General features: G+C 37.7%; 1 protein-coding gene across 5 annotated transcripts in view; it reads left to right on the forward strand.

The window, feature by feature from the left end:
- HMGN3 (high mobility group nucleosomal binding domain 3) overlaps positions 1-4,156 on the forward strand; it is a 21,309-nt gene extending 17,153 nt beyond the window's left edge. The window contains exons 5-8 of one of the 5 annotated variants that reach the window (XR_663990.1): positions 2,205-2,318; positions 2,435-2,534; positions 2,832-3,563; positions 3,996-4,155. Coding sequence is in view for 4 of the 5 variants with exons in the window: in XM_009333132.1 (XP_009331407.1) it covers positions 2,205-2,318; positions 2,435-2,534; positions 2,832-2,845 (228 nt within the window). In the remaining variant the exon portion in view is untranslated. Of the gene's footprint in view, positions 1-2,204; positions 2,319-2,434; positions 2,535-2,831 lie in introns of all 5 variants that reach the window. The other 4 variants (XM_009333134.1, XM_009333133.1, XM_009333132.1 and 1 more) reach the window with 4 other exon arrangements.
- Positions 4,157-18,600: the final 14,444 nt, after the last annotated feature.

Below are 18,600 nucleotides of genomic sequence, written 5' to 3' on the forward strand. Positions count from 1 at the left end.
AAACAAATTAGATCATTCTTTCCTTTCTGTTCCACCCCTTCCTGGCCTCGTTACTGGCCCAAACAAAATGTCTTGCCTGTTTGATATGCAGACCATGTTAGTTTGTAGTGAATTCCTAGTTTAAGAAGAATCTTTACCTTTCCTACACCTTTTCCTGAAATGTACAGGGTTGGTTGAGTAAGCTCTACCTGAGACCTAGCAATTTCTACAATAGGATTTGAGATTACTGTGTGCCATCCTGTTTCCTTGTCTAGAGGGGCCGTACTTAATTTCGTAGTGAGAAACTCTTATCTGTTCTTGAAGCCTGGCTGTTGCTGAGAATGCATAATTATAATTAAAGGTGAAATTAAATATATTTTAAATTGAATGGTTTGGGTTTTCTAGGCCAGTTACAGTCAAATTAAAATCTTATTAGTGTCTGAAATACCTTTTCAGGATTTCTGCATGTAAAACATGTACTTCAGAAACTGTAGATTTATTTGTGCCCAAGGGGAATGTTAAATAAGAGCAATTGCTTTATTAGAAAAAAACATACTGCTGGAAACTGAGTCTAGCACTCCTCACACGTACATTTTTCAAGTCCTTTTATTGGTATCTCAGTTGGGCAAGTATCGGGATACAAAGTCCGTGTGCGAACGTAAAACTATGGCTTTGAACACTTCATGATTTCTCAAATGAAATTACCAATAAAGTCTTGCTGAGTCCATCCTGCTCCCCCCTTAAAAAGAGTATTAATAGAGAAGGGAATATGGTAGGTTCTATAACTTCCTGTACGTGTTATGAAACGAGCTCGGTGTTATGGAGTCAGTCTAAGCTGCATGAGAGACATTTGAAGCTCGTTTCAGGCGACTCGAATCCTTTATGTCATTATTCTAAGTAATTTTTTAATACAGTAATCTGCTTTTTTCCAAACTCTTAACTGGATCACATTTTAAGGAGTACATTAATCTTGGTCTGCTAAACAGAAAACAGCAAGCGTGTACTCTGAACCTGCTAGTAAACAACTGAAGATGGTACAGATTTGAGATAATTTTTAGTGTTAAAAGCTTGCAAATTATGGATTTACTAAGTCAAGTCCTTAGCTTGTTCTTCAGTAGGTGAAGAGTGAGGACTATACTCACACCACCAATGGGCTTCTCAGTTAAGCACCACAGCTGCTGTGTAACATTGAAGCTGAAGGGTGAAAGGAGTAATTCAGGCTGCCCTGGAACTAGGATTACTGACACTCCCTCCTCACCGCCCCACTCCTGTATGGGGATCGCTGGGGAAAGGTGGTTAATGAAGGGAGACTGACCTTAATATCCCTGTTCACAGCTACTAGTGCCATTTTGCATGGAGAATCTGGAGCAAATGATCACATGGAAGATCTCCACAGTGTTTATCAGAGCTACTTTAAATACTAATGTAAAATATTCAATTAAATACCATTTAAATTTTTATCCCATTGCACTTAAAATCCTTAACGTATGTCTCTACTAGCCTTAGATCACAAATATAAACATGTACATAGAGCAAGGACTAAAAAAAAAAGTAGACTTCAACATATGACTTGTTTGGTTAAGAGCAAATCTCCAAACAAAACTGTAGCTGTTAGAATAGTTCCTTGTGATAAATTCTCTGCTTCGTGTTGCTGCAGATGGCTTTTTATCAGTGCTTGCCTCCCTAGCGTGTTGGTTAGTTCTTTCATTGACATGGAATGAACATCACAGGTGTTATCAAACTAACAAAAGGACAGCCAACAAAAATGCTTAATTTTTTAAATCTAATACTTCATGTTAATCGAAAGTGTAGTGCTGTTACACAAACAGTGTGTGGTTTGTGCTTGGCTGAATAAGCTTTCAATATATAATAATTGATACAATCCAATAATAATTGGATTTGTTCATACAGATATCTCATATGTACCTCTGTATATACAGCTCAGCTCTACCAAAATAGTTTGAGGGGGTTTTGTATCCCTGTAAATTAGCAGAAACAACAAAGAAGCAGACATCAGCATTTTCTAGAAATTTTGAGAGTCTCTATGTAACTTTTGTGGATATACGTTTTCCAGGTAGTCTTTAGCTGGTTTTCTGTTTCAGTCCAGCACGTGCAGCTGGCCAAGACTTGCTTTTTAGTTTACATGCTTTTTAGTTTTTTGATGAGGATGTAGGGTGCTGGCTACTCATACAATGTCTATGCCCATGTTTTTAATCTTCTGTCAGAAGGAACCTGGAACAAAGGCCAACAAAGGTGCTAAAGGGAAGAAGGATGAAAAGCAAGAAGCTGCAAAGGAAGGTACTACACCATCTGAAAATGGTGAAAATAAAGCTGAAGAGGTACTTTCCACACATACCTCCTGCTGATTGAATCAGTGTTTTTTAATTATTCAGCCTTTCAGACATTGATAGCATGTTCATAATGTTTCTTTTTATTGCCCATAATGTTATTGCAGATTCGCATCTCTCGCTCAACTGTTAGTGTTTCAACATCCAGAGGTGCCCCACCCAGCACACTGTCAGTAAAAGGGCAGATTGAAACAGTGAAAGTTAAGGGTACGGTAGAGCATTCAGCATGTGTGCAGTGAATAGAAACAGATAGTAGTGTGGTGCTTTTCAGTGTGAACAATGGAAGCTGACAGGTAAGGCTTGCATTGCTTTTGAAAAGCTGGGACCAATAATTTAAGAAGAGTGTGTGAATGTACCTGTTTTGTTTGTGTAAATGTAATATGGACATAGGTTTGGAACTGAGCTGTTGCAAATAAGAAATCGAAGGAGTAAGGGTAGTTGGGGTATTTAGGTATGTAATGGCAATTTACTATAGTAATTAATTTCTTTTTTTCTTCTCCACAGGCTCAGAAAACTGAATCTGTAGGTGACAAGAATGAATGAAATATCATGAAAATTTTGGGTTGATTTTATGTACCTCTTGGACAACTTTTAAAAGATATTTTTATCAAGTATTTTGTAAATGCTAATTTTTTTAGGACTATGATAGTTGACATATTAAACTGTATATGAACACTTCCCTTCTCATAACAGTGCTTTTAGAAATTCCCATTGTTGCCAAGTAATATAAATATCAACTTAATATTGCAAGGTATGTGTAAATTGGATCAGCATTCCATACACTTGCTTTAAGAAATTAAGTCTTGTGCATATGGTGATGTTTTTACTGTGCGTATTTGAATTTTTCATGCAGTTTTTCTAGAGCAATAATCAGTGGTGCTTTTGTACTTAGGGTTTATGTGATTTTAATGAAACATGGATAGATGTGGCCACCTGCTGACTATTTTGGGTTCTTTTAATGGATTAAAATAAAAGGTCTCCTTGCCTGCAAAACTACAGCCTCCTAATGTTTTCTCTAAATCTGAGGAATGCCTTACTCATATTTTCAACTGTTACAAGGAAGACTAAATGATTTAGCAACAATTGTTTTGCATGCTGTCTGTTTCCTTTTTTGCTGATGTCTGATTAAAAAATACCCACACAGGAGTAGCAGGCTGGGATTTTCAGTGGCCCACAGCTTAAGGGACTTATAGATACATTCTTCATAGATACATTCTTCAGATGTACTGTCACAGGGTGAGTAGAGTTGCCATACTCTATCAGGATATTGTGTCTGTAATGAGCTATCAGTAGAGGATGAATTGGTTGATCGATAGAGGTGTACAGTAACTTAAAAGTAGCTTTGTTTCTCCCCCACTCTCTTTTCATTAACTTGCATCGTACTCCGTGGAAACCTTTCTTTCTATCTGCAGCCTCCAATTTCATATAAATAGTAATTGCTATTCTGCTTCAGCTGAGGACAGTTGTTAATACATTGAAATCGCTGTTAAACAGCGCTATATATTTGGTACCTGTAGAAATGGAACAATGAAAGTTATTTTTGAGGTGATTGTGGTGATGTGGTGGATTAGCTAACGTTTTTTTGTGGTTTTTTTTTAGTGTCCATGTTTCAACTCTGCAGCTCATTCCAAGCGCCTTTTACAATTTTTCTCCTTCTCTTTTCTCTAGGGGCCCTGGTATTTCTATTGTTACTTCTGGGATGGGAGGGGTGAGAGAAAAGATGTTCCCTGTTCTTCAGTAGCATTGATTTGTATTGCTCGAGTGGTGGCCATTATGTCTGAGGATACCTTTTGCTTGTTTAAGTCAATAAATAAACGACTGTTGCCTGACCTAGCATTCTATTTATTCTTTGGGAAGAAATATCCAGTTGCCTTTTTTTAATTAAAACAGAAAAGAAGCCAAGCCTCTCTATACTTAAAAATTGAAGATTGATTACCAAAACCCTATATGCTAACTAGAATAGTAGTTAAGACCTGTGTTGAGATAAATGCCACTGCTGCTCTAGTGGTAGGCTTGCTACTGCCAAATAAGAGGAGGCTGTTCTCTGCATCATGAACTTAGTTTTGGAAGAAAATTTAAACTAAGTCTCTGCTTTTGGTGATGGAAGGCAGAGAGAGGGCTGTAACGAAACCTGCAGCCTGATGAGAAGGAAAGTCCATATTGTTACTCAGTGATATGTATGTGGTAGTCCTGCACAATACTTCAGATTTGCTTTCTGATGGACACTGTTGAACGTCTGTTAATTTAGACACTACGGTCATGGGAAGTTTAACTGTCTGAACTTCTTCACAGAATCATCAAAGTGCTGTTTCTAAGCATTTGTCAATTTATGGGTTTATTGTTCCTGTGAGGAAGGGTTTTGTATACTCTAATCATTTTGTGTGGATAACTGAGAGATTAGTTGCCTAATCCTATCTAGACACTTGGAGTTCTTGAAATGACCCCTTCAACTTAGATTTAATTTAGGCATGAGCATCACAAGACACCGACACATCTCTGGACAGGCTTATTTTAGGAGAGCTCCTTCTACTAAATGCCTAAAAGGTGGGCAGAAGTTGGGTCCTTAAATTAATCACACAATATCCTAACCTAGTAATTTTGGCACAAAATTCTTCTGTTGGCTTGACCGGATTAGGAGATTCAGCTCAGTGCCAGAGTTCTGTTAAAAGCATTTAACGACAGAAAATCTGCTTGGGTGAGGTTTAATGAAACACACTATCCTGCTGATTCACTTAACATTTCTGTTTTTTCAAAAGTGCTTTGTAAGTGTGATGCTTTCCTATCTTTTTCCTTTACGCGTCAAGTTTTCAGAGAAATTTTCAAAGCACTGTATCGAGTTCTAGAACACACTCTTTAAAATTAGAATGGTCGCACATTCTACATATGTTGCTAGAGTCTTTGTGGGGAGCTGGTGATCTGCAGAGCACCTTCAGGAAGTATGTAAGTATTTTAGTTTTCAAGTGGCACTTGAAAGTGCCAGGTGCTGCATCTCAGCTGTGAAGAAACATGCATCATCAGTATTTAATGACTGGCTGCTTCACTTGAACGCAAGGTTTGGAGGAATCCCTGAAAGCGGTATTTGTCCTTTGTGGGGTGTAACAGATGGGTAGTTCAAAGTACATTTAAAAAAAAATATTTTTTTTTAATTGGGAAGGATGGACTGGTTTTAAGGTTAAAGAAGGCAGGTACCTCAGAAACAAGACTTAATGAATGATCAAATAAAAGTCACCCTTGAGTAGTCAAAGGTCCACCTTCCCTTAGCTTTATATAATTTCTCTGGGTTGTTGCTTTCTGATGCTTCCCTATCCTTGACTGACCTTGGGCTAATTGCATATGTCAGCACAAGGTTACGCTTGGTATTTTGTGCCTTCAAATGGCAAAGGCAGCTTTTTCTGAATGGAGAACCGTGCAGATGAGACGCAAGCATCTAAGGGGAGTGCTAATGGAAAATTAATCCTTATGCTAAACAGCAGTGATAATGTGTTTTGCTAGATTTTGCTCAACTCTCAAAAGTTTGAGACTTATTCGATCTGTTCGTAGCTGCAAAAAGAAAAAAAAAAAGCAGGGAAAGGGAGAAGGAATAGCAAGAAAATAAAGATCCCTTATTAGAAATAAATAACATTACATATGTAAGAGTTAAATTTCTAGTGCAATGGGAAAAGTGTTTTGGGTTTTTTTGTATGCTCAGTTCTGTGATTATTTTTTTTTTTAAATGTAGTCTTAGAAGGGGAAGATAAGATCACTTAAATGTTCACGAGAGAACATGATTTAAAATCAAACCAGTTCTACAATCCTAAGGTATACATCATGATATCGAGCCTCAATAGCCACAATGTTGATTACATTTCTACTGAAATTATACAAAATCTATATAACCCTGAAGGGATTATACAACTGAGAAACAAGTGGCCATTCTGTATGCTGTAAAAGTAAGGTGTCATCAAATGAGAAAGGGCGAAATAATGTGAAATGTGGAGGAGCCTGTCTCTTGTGAATAAATTGCTTCTGACCTGGCTGCCTCATTGGACCTGTATTTTCACTCGTATTGTTGTATCTGGACTACTGCTGGGCAGCTGACTGGTATCGGATTTAAAGTGGCAATTTAGCCCACTATGTTAATTTATATTAAATAAGTCAGTAAGCTTCTATATTTGAATCAAAGCACAAAAAGATACAGGAGACTGTCTATAAACAAGTTCGGTGGCAAGAACTGTCATCCTCCTAGCTTAAGGTTTATTATCATTCTTTTATTTGTAGGAAAACTTGAAAATACTTTCACTGCTGGCTAAATTGCTGCATACATAACGGTCAGGAGAAGCACTAGAATGTTCAGTGCCATTACTTCTTTTGTAAAGGCAAGAATTTTCTACTGCTGTTCTCCATAATAAATGTACTTTTTGCTTTATTCAGAAACTTTGAGCTTACTGTAATGTTGTTATTTGGCTAGATACAGCCAAATTGCCTTGCCAAATCGCCACCAATTGCCTTCTGTAATGTCCAGTTCTACGTTTATAATAAATCAGAATGAAATAATGGCTTTCCTGTAGAAAATGGACAAGATGAGAAGTAAGCTATTTTGATACATTCCTCCCTTCCTGATGAACCATAGTATTAGCAAGAAAGTAGTTCATATGTAACAAGCTGAGACTAACAAGTGTTTGACTAGTACAGCATAATACTCACTTCTTGTAAGCACCTTCAGAGTGGCTATAAATGAGTTCTGGTGAAAAATGCCTTAACTAACAGTACATTTCAAATTTGTCTGTTGATACTAATTAGTCTCATTTGTTTCCAAAGGTGAATGAAAAAGCCATAGCATGCCATCTTAGCATGCCTGCTAAGATAAGGATTAGGCTAGTAATTTAAATTCATGCTCAAAAAAAAAAAGAAGCCAGAGTGCATGAGGTCATTGTGCTTAATTTTACTACTGCATTTAAGTTACGGTAGTATAGCTTGTAGGAATGGTTTTATCACAGTTTTGATTCTCATTCAGAAACAAATTTCAGACTTGGAGCCCATAAAAACTGAATTTGTGTTGGATGATTTCAGGTACTAAGCTGTCTGATATGAATCTTCTAATAATGAACAATTTAATGGAAAGCAATATAATTTAAGATGACAATACAGAGACTGGAAGTAGCAATCTTGTCCAAGTCCTCAGTCCGTTTCTGAAATGAGTATAAAACGTTACTGTACTTCCTCACAAAATAAAGGTTGTGGAACAAGAACTTTTGCCTTATCCTGGGACTTGAGCTGGAAGGCCATGCTAAGCTTTCTTTAGAAGAATCAGAATAAAATATCTTAAGGATCTAATTTCTTCAAACCAAACCAAACCCCTTCTAATTTCTGGTAATATTTTGTAAGGAAAGAAGGTGGAAGATGATGTGAGCTCTTATAATAACACCAAGGGATTCGTAACCATTAGACATTAAGAAACGGATGTAAATGTGTCGGTTGCATCTAGAATAATTGAGAATAGGAAAGGAGGAGCGGGTCTGGAGAATTTTTGTGATTCTGTTCAGTCATTTTAAAGATGGCTGCGTATTATTCCCAAGAGGGAGGAGTGCTTCTGCTGTGGCAGCTGTGGGTTGTCCCAGGATGGGGTTGGAAGAAAATTCCCTCATGGGTGTGGGAGAGGAAATGGGAAGAGGGGACGAAGTCTGACCTTGTAATCTGGGTGGGTGGGTGTGGAGGAAGAGATCTCACACAAGAGAAACTGATTTTTCTAGGAATAGGTGCAAGAGAGAAACAGCAAAATTCTTTGCATGTGTAAGCAAGCCTTGAGTGTCACTAGATTTATTTTTTTTCCCCTCGGGTCTTCTATCAACAATCCAGTTACTGAGTGTACTTTTTTTTTTTGTTCCCTCTGCGATACAGTTCTGGTAAATCTTGTTAACTTTAATTTTTTTTTTCTACTTCCTTGAGGGCGTTTTTGCACTCAAGTATCATTTGTCTATCAGTGCCAAATTTCCACCTGTAGGATAACTACTGGTTGTGTTGATGAACTCCTGGAGTCTTTCAGGAAGCTTCGCCTGCTTCACCTGCCAAGGGAACAAGGTATGTGAAAGTTTGAACTATAAGGTAATTCTGAGAGACAGCATCCGGAACCTGTTTATTGAAGTTTACCACATCATATTACACAGATTTATAAATGTATTATACTCAATTTGAAAATAATTTTTGTGAGTCTCCAGCCAAGCACATTCATGGTGAGAGGGTTGAGCGAGCTCAGGCTCCCTTCCAAAGCCGGGCGGACAGCATCCTCTATGATGTGAATGAAAGCTTACGTCGACGTTTCAGCTCATCCTAGAATGAGGGTAGAAGATAAAAATTTCGATGCCCTTTTTTTGGCATGGAGGTAATCACGCAGGATAAGCAGTCTGTCTGGCATCAAGATGCTACTGAGAAGTCTGCTATCTGCATCAGTGGCAATGGATACCGGCCTTTGAGGCGAGATGGAAGACTGCAGATGAAGGCAGAGAGCCAGGGGAGGGCCTTGTGAACTTAGCACCTCTACCCCTACTTTGAGGCTTCTTCATAGAGTGGCCATGCACCAGATGAGGGTTGCTTCACCTAGCAGCCAGAGGCGAGGTGTGGGCTGTGAATTCACAATGTGTGTGTGTAGTGGTAGTTCATCCAAGGGAACGATGTGACTGCTGCAGATTCGTCTGACACCGAGTAGCAGAGAAAGGGCGTGCTTCCAAGAGGTTGCGTAAGGATAGATTTAGTTGTGACTTTTTTGGCAGCTGGTTCTGTTAAACGATCACTGCGAGTCAGAAAGCTGGCAATAATTATTCGTGGATGTGGATAATGTTAATGGGAATTAATTGCAAGAGACGGTTAGCTCTCTGGTTGTAGAGATGCCATTAGGACTGTGGGAAGTGTATGAAACTGATTTTAAATGTTCAGTTGCAAGTGCTAATTACAGCAGCAGTTGAATATCGTTGTAAAGGTATCCCAAAGGCCAGTAAAAAATGAAATTCTATTTCCAAGTAGATGTCACCCTCAGTGATGAAACTGCAAGGGGATCACTGCCACAGAAGTTTTAAGTAACCGATGTTAGGACACTTTTCTTTGGCTCTGTCAAGCCACTGTCTGATTCATGCTTGCATGACCACAGGGGTGTCTTAACTTATTTTTGAAATGCTGGATCTTTTAAATGAAGACAACGGTAATGCTCTTCATCTGATGAATGCTTCAGTATTAGCATTAGGTTCACCCTTTCATGGTGGGGTGGTGCTCTAGGTCTATAGATCCTAAAACACATGAAGTAATTTGTAGAAAGCAGCCTGCAGCACAAATACTGCATTCTTACAAAACTCAATGACTGATTCAGTTTATCACTAATAACAATAACCTTGTTTTACCCCAACAAGCATGGAAGATACTGACTGTCCCCTTTATTTCATGCAGCAATTAGACAATGTGTTTGGTATCATAAATCTCTTTACAACAATGCATCTGTCATGTTTAGCAGATTGGTACCTTTTATGTTATTGTTGGACCACGAATGAAGGGCTCCGTTATTTTTTTTTTTTCCCCCAGAACTGGGTGTTCCCTCTTCCCCCCAATAGTCCTATTTTCACCAGATAAGAACAAGATAGCAAAGCTTTATGCCCAAATCCCATTTAAGGATTCTTTTCGGTGCTTTTCATGCACTACCCTTCCTGTTCCTAGTAAGGTCTGACGAAGTCTTTGATCACTGTAGCATCTCCTTTGCAATATCCCTCAAGCATTTTTAAATAGATTCATTGCAAACAACTGCAACCAGCTCTTGACTACCTCTGACTACGGGTAGTTACCAGTTCAGAACACTGGTAGATGTTTGAGGCGTACTGTGAATCTCCCTGGCAGCTGTTAACTTATGTTTACCTCCACTTAATGTTACATTGTTTTCTCTCAACTTCTCGGCAGCTTTATACTTTCTATTTTCCAGCTTTGTTGTCCACATCAGCTCTTCCTTCAGTGATCTTCCAAGTGTGGCCCTGAGAAGCCTTTATGATCACTTTAAGCATTTTGGGGCTTTCTCATTTGCTGGACAGAATGAAGAATCGAATAATTTGGAGGCTGAGCAAAATGGACTGAGATGTATTAGGGTTTTGTTACAAACTATCTAGGATTTAGCTCAGCCTCTAGAATTTCCTAACAAAGGATATCTGTGTTGGATGTATTCCATATCTTATATACTATACCTCACTAAAAAGAGATCTGATTTTTTAGAAGTCAAGCACAATGGCAGTCTGTGGTTTTGCTTGTCGCAAAGGCTGCCCCTGTGCTAGTAAATTAGAAGGTGCCAGGGCACAGAGCTAGAGACTTGAAGCCCGCTGCTTACACTGTTAAATTGTCGTCAGCAGAGACCCTGCACTTGGTGCGGGCCAAGCAGCGTTCTCCCAGGCAGCCCTTGGCATGGTTCAGGGGTTAGCTCAGCCCCAGCTGACAATGCAGATGCAGCCATCCTGTTTTGGTGGTTAAAAGAGTTTAATAATATGGACACGGCCATTGGCATAAGGCAATCGGCCTCAGAAATAGAGTGGGCACTAGTACTCTCCAGTTTACTAGGACGGGTAAAATTCAAAATTGAGGAATACAGCAACAAGTACTCCTTACTTTCTGTGTGCTGGAATTCAAAATGTCTGTAAATATGCCATGACCTGCCTCCCCGCAGAGAGTCCTACGCTATTAGGAACATCCCACGGTGAATGAACCAAGAGGCAACGCACCGCATTCCTGGAGGGAGGAGAAAAATCCAAGGATGCTGGCTGCTGAAAAATTTCAAATTGAAAAATCAGGGTTGGAAGTATATGTGAACAACACATTTCAGAGTTACGCTTTATCTGATGAAATCTTGGATGCACCCAGAGTGGTGGACCGTTAATCAAAAAGTCAATTTCAGTTGAGGGGTTTTCTCATTTTATTTGGATGTTAATTATTTAGTTTAGACTAAAAGACCCAAAGGAAGGGGATTTAGGATTTTTGATCTGGACTGGTTTTGTTAGGACTTGTAAAGGACTTAGAAAAGGACTTTGGAAAAAACAGCAGAGCTGCTGCTATGTTGTTAGAATTTAAGAAGCGTGTAGTGTTTTGTTTTTAAATGGGATTAGGTAGGTGAATAGCTCTTCCTGATTATTTTTTTTTTTAAGAACATTTACTACTTTGAAAATAAGTTTTAAGTAATAACTTAAAGAGCACTGGGGCTCAGGTCTGGGCATTAGAAATCAGCTGCCTGTGTTGTTAAAATTGTCAGCAACTGCTATGCAGGGTCTGAGGAAAAGGAGTGTCCTGCTGGGGTTTGAGAACCTACTGTAATGTTTAACTCTCAGTAACCAGAAACGTCGATACTAGAACTTCAGTGGGAACCTCTGTGACTTCAAGTTTCTGACTCTGAACTCTGGCATAAATTAATTCTTCCTTAACTCAGGCATTTACTTGAAGGATGGAAGGCTGATGTAACTTTTTTCTAAGGGACTGTCCATTTTATTTTTTCCAATTTTTAAACGGCTTATCATCTTGTTCGGGAGATTGCTATAGCACAGGTGACTTACCCCTGACTTCTGCTGGTTCGTCTGCTACTTTCTCGCTTTCTCTTTACGCTCTGGGTTCTTCCCTTAAAAACAGCAAAACCAAAACTAGAAAAACCTGACAACTAGCAGGCTCTGCAGGAAATAGTTTTGGTAATTTATTAGGCAACTCTCTTTTCTGTTTGTACAAAACAAATTTCCCGGAAATTCCCTGAAACTTAACTATGTCTTGAAATTTAAGCTTTAATTTGAGACATAAAGATTAAGCTCTGATGAAATTGTGATCAACAGGATCCACGTGATCCTTTCTTTAAAAAATCAGTATATTATTTTCAATGTTACCTAGATTTCTATGTGGGTAATTCCTCTTGCAGCTCAACAGAACACCCCCCCTTGTTCTTCTCAAACCCTAATGATTTTTATGAATTGTATTAGACTACATGGGAGAAATTGTTTTCTATTTTTATTTCTCAAATTGTGGGAATTTGATATTTTAATTTCTTCTAGATCTGAGCAATAAACTAAACTGTGAAAACCTCAGCTTTCATTTCTAATAAATGTTTAACAGATAAAACACGGCCCAACTGTTTAAGAACAAAAATGCCTTGCATGCAAACAAAAAGAACCTCGGAATTTTTAGATGAGGATTTTGGAGGGTCCCAACTCTTCAAATGCTGACAGGCAGGTTTGGCATGACTTCTATTTTAACTCAGTGATTCCAACGTTAGTTGTATTTAGGTGAAAAGGTCAATGAATCTTATGCAGTCATTTCTCTTTTAAAGCACTTTCAAACATACATACAAAAAACCTGATATGTGGACTAAATAAACATAGCTTTATTATAACCAGAATAACCAACTCCAAAATTAGAACTACGTTAAAAATAAATATCTGCGTATTTCTTTAAATGCTCGGTCTAGTCTTTGTAGGACATTGTGTTTCTTTACATTAGTTGATTGTGTTTTAGTGTTATTCAGTGCTTTGCTTATAAGGGCCTGCCGCGAGGCAATTAGTAGTAGTCAAACTTGACACTGAAAGATCAAGTTCAATTCCTTTTTTATTTGATCTTGGAAGTCTGAGCTTTAATAAAACGCACACGTGCAGAAACTAGCAGTGTGCTAATGCTCCAGAGCTTGCTGCAACAACACCCATCGGTGATGAGCTGACCCAAAGCTGGGTGAGAATGTGTGTAACAGTCTAGCAATAAAATAATCTTCAGATACCCCCATTCAAAATGTAGATACTTAATTTTCCAACAGCAAAAGCTTCTGGGTGTCTACAAGACTTCTGAGTGTGCCCAAAGCTGCCTGTTCTGACTAGCTCAGGATGGGCAAATCTTCTGCTTTGTCTCACTTGCGCGCCCCATTCATGGAGCATTTCCAGAGCGCTTACCAGACTAGGTCCCAACTAAAGTGGCAGTTGTGCCTTTCATCCAGCAACTTTGTAGTCTCCATCCCCTCTGGTGCGCAGGGGGATCCAACTTCAGTTCAAATTCTTCCACAGGGCAGAGGAAACAGTATTTTGTAGCTCCAAAGAGGATGAGCTAGCCGCCTGGGTAGATACCCTTGAAAAAGGGTTGTTCTTAGCCTCTGTTAAAGAAGCTGCTCCACTTTGCATGGGAAAACTACAGATTAGTTGAGCTAGAGTGAGCACAGCCTTTTAACCTTGTGGTAGGTCCTCACCTGGGAAAAGGGAGGCACATGTGCCAATCTCCATCTTACATTAGTATTAGGTTAAAACACAAGGAAGCAAACAAAAAACTTAACCAGCATCACGAATATGCAAGGGTCATTTGTGGTCTAATCACACTGCCTGTCTCTGGTACTCTAAAACCTGTGAAATCAAGAGATGGATTGATTCAATGATTTTAAATCAGCGGTTACCTTACACAATTTATATGTCAATTAGTACACCATGCCTACCCGGCCCACCAAAACTCTTCTACACTTTATCTGGGCAAACTGGAAAAATTAAAAATAATCCTGTCAAGGCACCAAATAGATGCTATAGAGGAATACAAAATATTGAGAAATCTGGATCAGCAGCCTAGTATTTTCGCAAAAGACTGAACAATAAATGGAGATCAGAATCTCAGTGATGTGTATTTCATGGATGATTGACAAATCACATATGCTACACAAAGTAGGCACTGTCAGCCAAATGGTTCAATGCTAACAGCACTAAAATCTTTACTGTAAGTGCAAATATTAGTACTACTCGCACTACATCATTACTATTTTGGGGAAAGCAGATATTTCAACTACATAGAAATAAAAATACTTCACAGTTCTAAATGAAGTCAAACAACACTAGAAGGAAACACTCAGGAAAAACTAAGGATTGTGTTAAAGCTAGCAATGCAGCAAGGCTGTGTTGGATCAGACTAATGATCCCTCTAATTATGTACCTGTACTGTTACTGGATGTTCTTACCTGTATGTCGTGGTTTAATTCTCATGCTAAATCCAAAACACAGCACTATACCAGCTACTAGGAAGAAAATTAACTCTATCCCAGCCGAAACCAGGACACTATAGAAGTGTCAGTTCTTCTGAAGACTGCTAAAATCCTTGCTTTAGCCATTTCTGAGGCAAAAGTAAAGCCAGGACGGCTATACTTTGTGATGGGGAAAAACATAATTTTTAATTTGAAATCTTTCAACTCTTTCAGTTCTTGAACTATGTCCTAGAGTTTACAGAAGATCCTGCTTTATCTTCTCTGAAACAGAAATTTTGTATGCCATACTTAAAATACTTGGAGGAGGTAACGTTTATTCCATTTCCCTGGTCTTTAATACTCTTTCTTGATCCTAACTATTTTCCTCATACCTCTCTGAACTCTAATTCTTTGGAGATAAGGTGAAAGACTCAAATGCAGTATTCCAACAGAAGATGTGTCGTTGTTTTGTTTCACTGGTTTCATATTAGAGTTCTAGAAAAAAATTACCATATTCTCAATGTTGAGTATGTAATAAATAGAATGGTCTTTTTAAAAGATTTACTACTGGCTGTCGAATAGAGCTTTTTTTCTTACGTTGGTTTAGGAGCCCGTAAGGAGCACGACTGACTCACATTATTTCTTCCAATAGATTATTCTGAATGTAACATCATGAAATTTTACCTACATTGTTCTGCTCATCTCTTCTCTGGGTAGATCTCTCTGATATTCCTTACGGCCTCCTCTGGTTTTATCTAAATTGCACAATGAGTATCTGTAAACACTGAAATATTTTTCCTTCGCCCTTTCCTGTAATTACATATGAACAAGTATATCAGACTGTATCTCTGATAACAATATGACAGAATCTCTCAAGTTATTACATAGATGTAAATCTTTAATAGTCCACTGTATTAACTTCAGGGAGATTCCAAGTCTATACCAAAGCTACTGATAACCAACCCCATTCTGAAGAGTCAGACAAGTAACCCCTCATCTGTATTTTAAAAAGTTGCATTTCTAGCAGGCTACTACTGTAATTGAAAAAATCAAATCCAAACCCCTGATCACAAATGGTCCTCAAACTTGGTTAAACAGAAATCTAGATTTTCATTTAGAGAAACGGAAAGATAGTCACTGAACGACACTACTAAATTGTGTCTTAATAAACTTTATAATTTATCAATATAAAGAAAATTTGTCACTTAAGACTTAAAATAAGTCTTCTTAGACTTAGAACTCCAATATAAAACCCGTGAAACAAATCAATGATACATCTTATTTTGAGAATCTTCTGCTCAACAGTAATTGCCTTAGCATATTGGAATACCTTACTAGAAAGTGTAGTAACAGCCAACATTTTCAAAAGTTTTCTAGAAGTAATAATGTAAGAAAATAATTGTCAATATACAAAGCAACATACTAAACATCCTTTTTTTCTGCTCCTATATTCATTATGGAGTAGCTCTCCTCTAAAATACACCCTGTATATTAATTTTTGAAAGCTCCACTTAAAAAAAAAAACAACCACATAATCCTTAGAATTCTCAGAAAACTTTGGAGACATCAAATGGGCGTGAAACTGAACATGGCAAATATCCAAGATTCTCTGTGAAGAACAGCCCAATAGCAAACAATTAAGTACAGCATTTTAATAATTTTCTCAAAATCCTCTCGATAATTAGGGAATGTATTCAGCATAGAAAGTTGTACTGTCAAACTGATCCAGTAATTTTAATCAAAGGTCTCTTACGAAATACAGGAGCACAAATTAAATTGCTTTAAAACAAAACAAAAAACCCCAAACAAAACCCCACCATAAAACAGTAGCATTCTTTTATTCAGTAGGAATTACATAGGTGTAATTCTTAGTTTCTCTTTATGAGGAAAGTTTTTTGTATTCAGAGATGCAATAGTGAAACCGAAAGAATGTCATGGCTGGTGCAATTCATATTTATTTGGCTAACAACAGACTAAAGAGGTTTTTAGGGTCATTGCATGAAATTCAGCCAGACTCATTTACTGCTCAGAATAGAAATGGCATATAGATCTAGTTTCAGAAGCTTGATAATAGATTCACAGTTTATTTTTACACAAAAATGAATGATGTTTTCATAAGTAAGTGACTTGATTTTGCTTTACTCTTCTAGCTGCACATGAGAAGAACACCTAGAAACATGCTTGTCAGAGGTTAATCTATTTGTGTGCTTTCATAAAACATTAATTTGTCAATGCTGATGGTGGTTTGGGTAGTGCAGATATCCGATTCTACACTACTTTTCACCAACAGGGAGAAGCGAGCGAAAGGTGAAACGGTGTGTTTTGGTTGGCGTGGGAAGACGTCCGCGTTCTATGGTAATGGGCGCACTGAAAAAGGAGATAAAGAATAGAAGCTTGCAGCTCACTATTTAATATCTGATACGGGCAGAATACACAGGGGCTAAACATTCTGTAGGGAACTCCATAGCTGAAAGTTCAGGTAGGTTACCCATGCAGGGTGCAGAAAGGATATATTCTTGGCATGAAGCATGAACCGGTGAGTATTTAAAAGAATTTTGATGTGAAGCGACTTAGTTAAATTGTACGTTATCGCTTAAAACTGCAGAAGGAATTTACTCATAGTAGTACTGCATTTTGGCACACTTGGTTCTTTCTGCAGATATTTAATATACATGATAATAATAAAAAAAAGTTGGCTGGCCTCCTAAGTACCATCACTCACTTCTTGCCCTTGTAAGATTAATGGTTGGTTTCAAGACTTAAGAACCAACAGTCACAAAAAGGCAAGCAACTAGTGGTGATAATTCTCCTTTGAGATGAGAAAAAACCCACAAAAAAAACAAGCAACCATCAACTCAACAAAACCTGAGGAAAGCTTAGTCAATGCTTTATGTTGCTCTCAACCAACCTCCCCCCCTCCAATATCGTGCCTCAAACATTTAGCTACATTGTTCAGCTTGCCAGTTTACAAACCCTAAATACTTTCCTTTGTCTATAAAGAAAAGAGCAAATTTCACAAGAAACAGAAAGGATTTTCGTATTAAGAACTTCCACCATGAAGTTTCAAGTAAAGCATTTTCTGGTTGCAAGCTATTAAACCATACTGATAACTGATAGAAACAACTGGGGGGGAAAGTATTAGTAAAAAACCCCCAAAACTATCAAGATACAGAAAAATCAAGAAGAAACCGAAGATACTACATTCTTATCTGTCTAAAGTAACCAGTAATTCAAGAGAACTCTAACATACCTGTATTTGGATACTTATAGTGCTTATAGCACATTTTTTTTGGCAGGGGAGGGAGGGGAAATAAGGCCAAGGTAGGGGCAATAAAAAACAAACCAAACAAACGAAAAACCCCAAACCCTTGGGATCAGTCCATAACTAAGTTTTACATATCAACTTTATTAACAGCAAAATCTAATAAACTTTATCCTTGCTTTTTTGTAAAACTATTTTGGTGAACACTTGTGAATATTCACATTTGAAAGTCACAAAATAAAAATAACAGGACACATTTCCAAAAAGAATATTTAAAGCTGTCGATGTTGAAACAATCCAATTCCTAGACTGAAATAATCCGAGATTTTCTTTTTAACTGTAACAATCGTTATAGCTGAAAAAGGAAAATAATTCCATTACTACTACTATTTTTTTTTTTAATGCAGACCTTTCAGAGTAGAAATACGTCCTAAAAAATATTAAATCTCACTGACAAAGCAGAACTGATTTATTTTTACTTAAGGATAATGTAAGGTGACAAGATCACACGGAAGAAAAAGAATTATTTGAAAGCAAAACAATCAAAATAGTAAAAATTCAGACATGAGGACATTTTTCTCCACTTGTGTACATAACAAAAACATCCTCAATTTAACTAAAATTTAACAAGGAAAAAAACCACTTGTAAAATATCTCTGCAAAATTAATGGAGTATTTATTACTGTCGCAGGAATTCTTAAAATTCATTCTAACATGCTTCACCAAACAATAATAATTCCGCATCTTTTCTTGTGGCCCGTGTGACTTCCATGTTAAGCCGCAAATAAACAAAAAACCCCATCAGATTTCATCTGTAAAAAGAAGTGGAACATATGTTTGTAAAAACTATTTATTAAGTGTTATTTGTAGTACCGCGGTGCTCAGGCTCAAGTCACGGACTGGGATTCCATTTTGCTTGGTGCTCTACAAAAATTAAATAAAAGACACCATCCTTATTTTACTGTCAAAACACCAAGAACGTTTTGATTCTGTGGGCTGTATTTTAAACTGCATCAGGAAAAGTTGCGAGTTGCCAAAAGAACGGGGAAGTTCAATAT

The sequence above is a fragment of the Pygoscelis adeliae genome, unplaced genomic scaffold (genome assembly GCF_000699105.1).
Source record: "Pygoscelis adeliae isolate BGI_AS28 unplaced genomic scaffold, ASM69910v1 Scaffold57, whole genome shotgun sequence".
NCBI lineage: Eukaryota > Metazoa > Chordata > Aves > Sphenisciformes > Spheniscidae > Pygoscelis > Pygoscelis adeliae.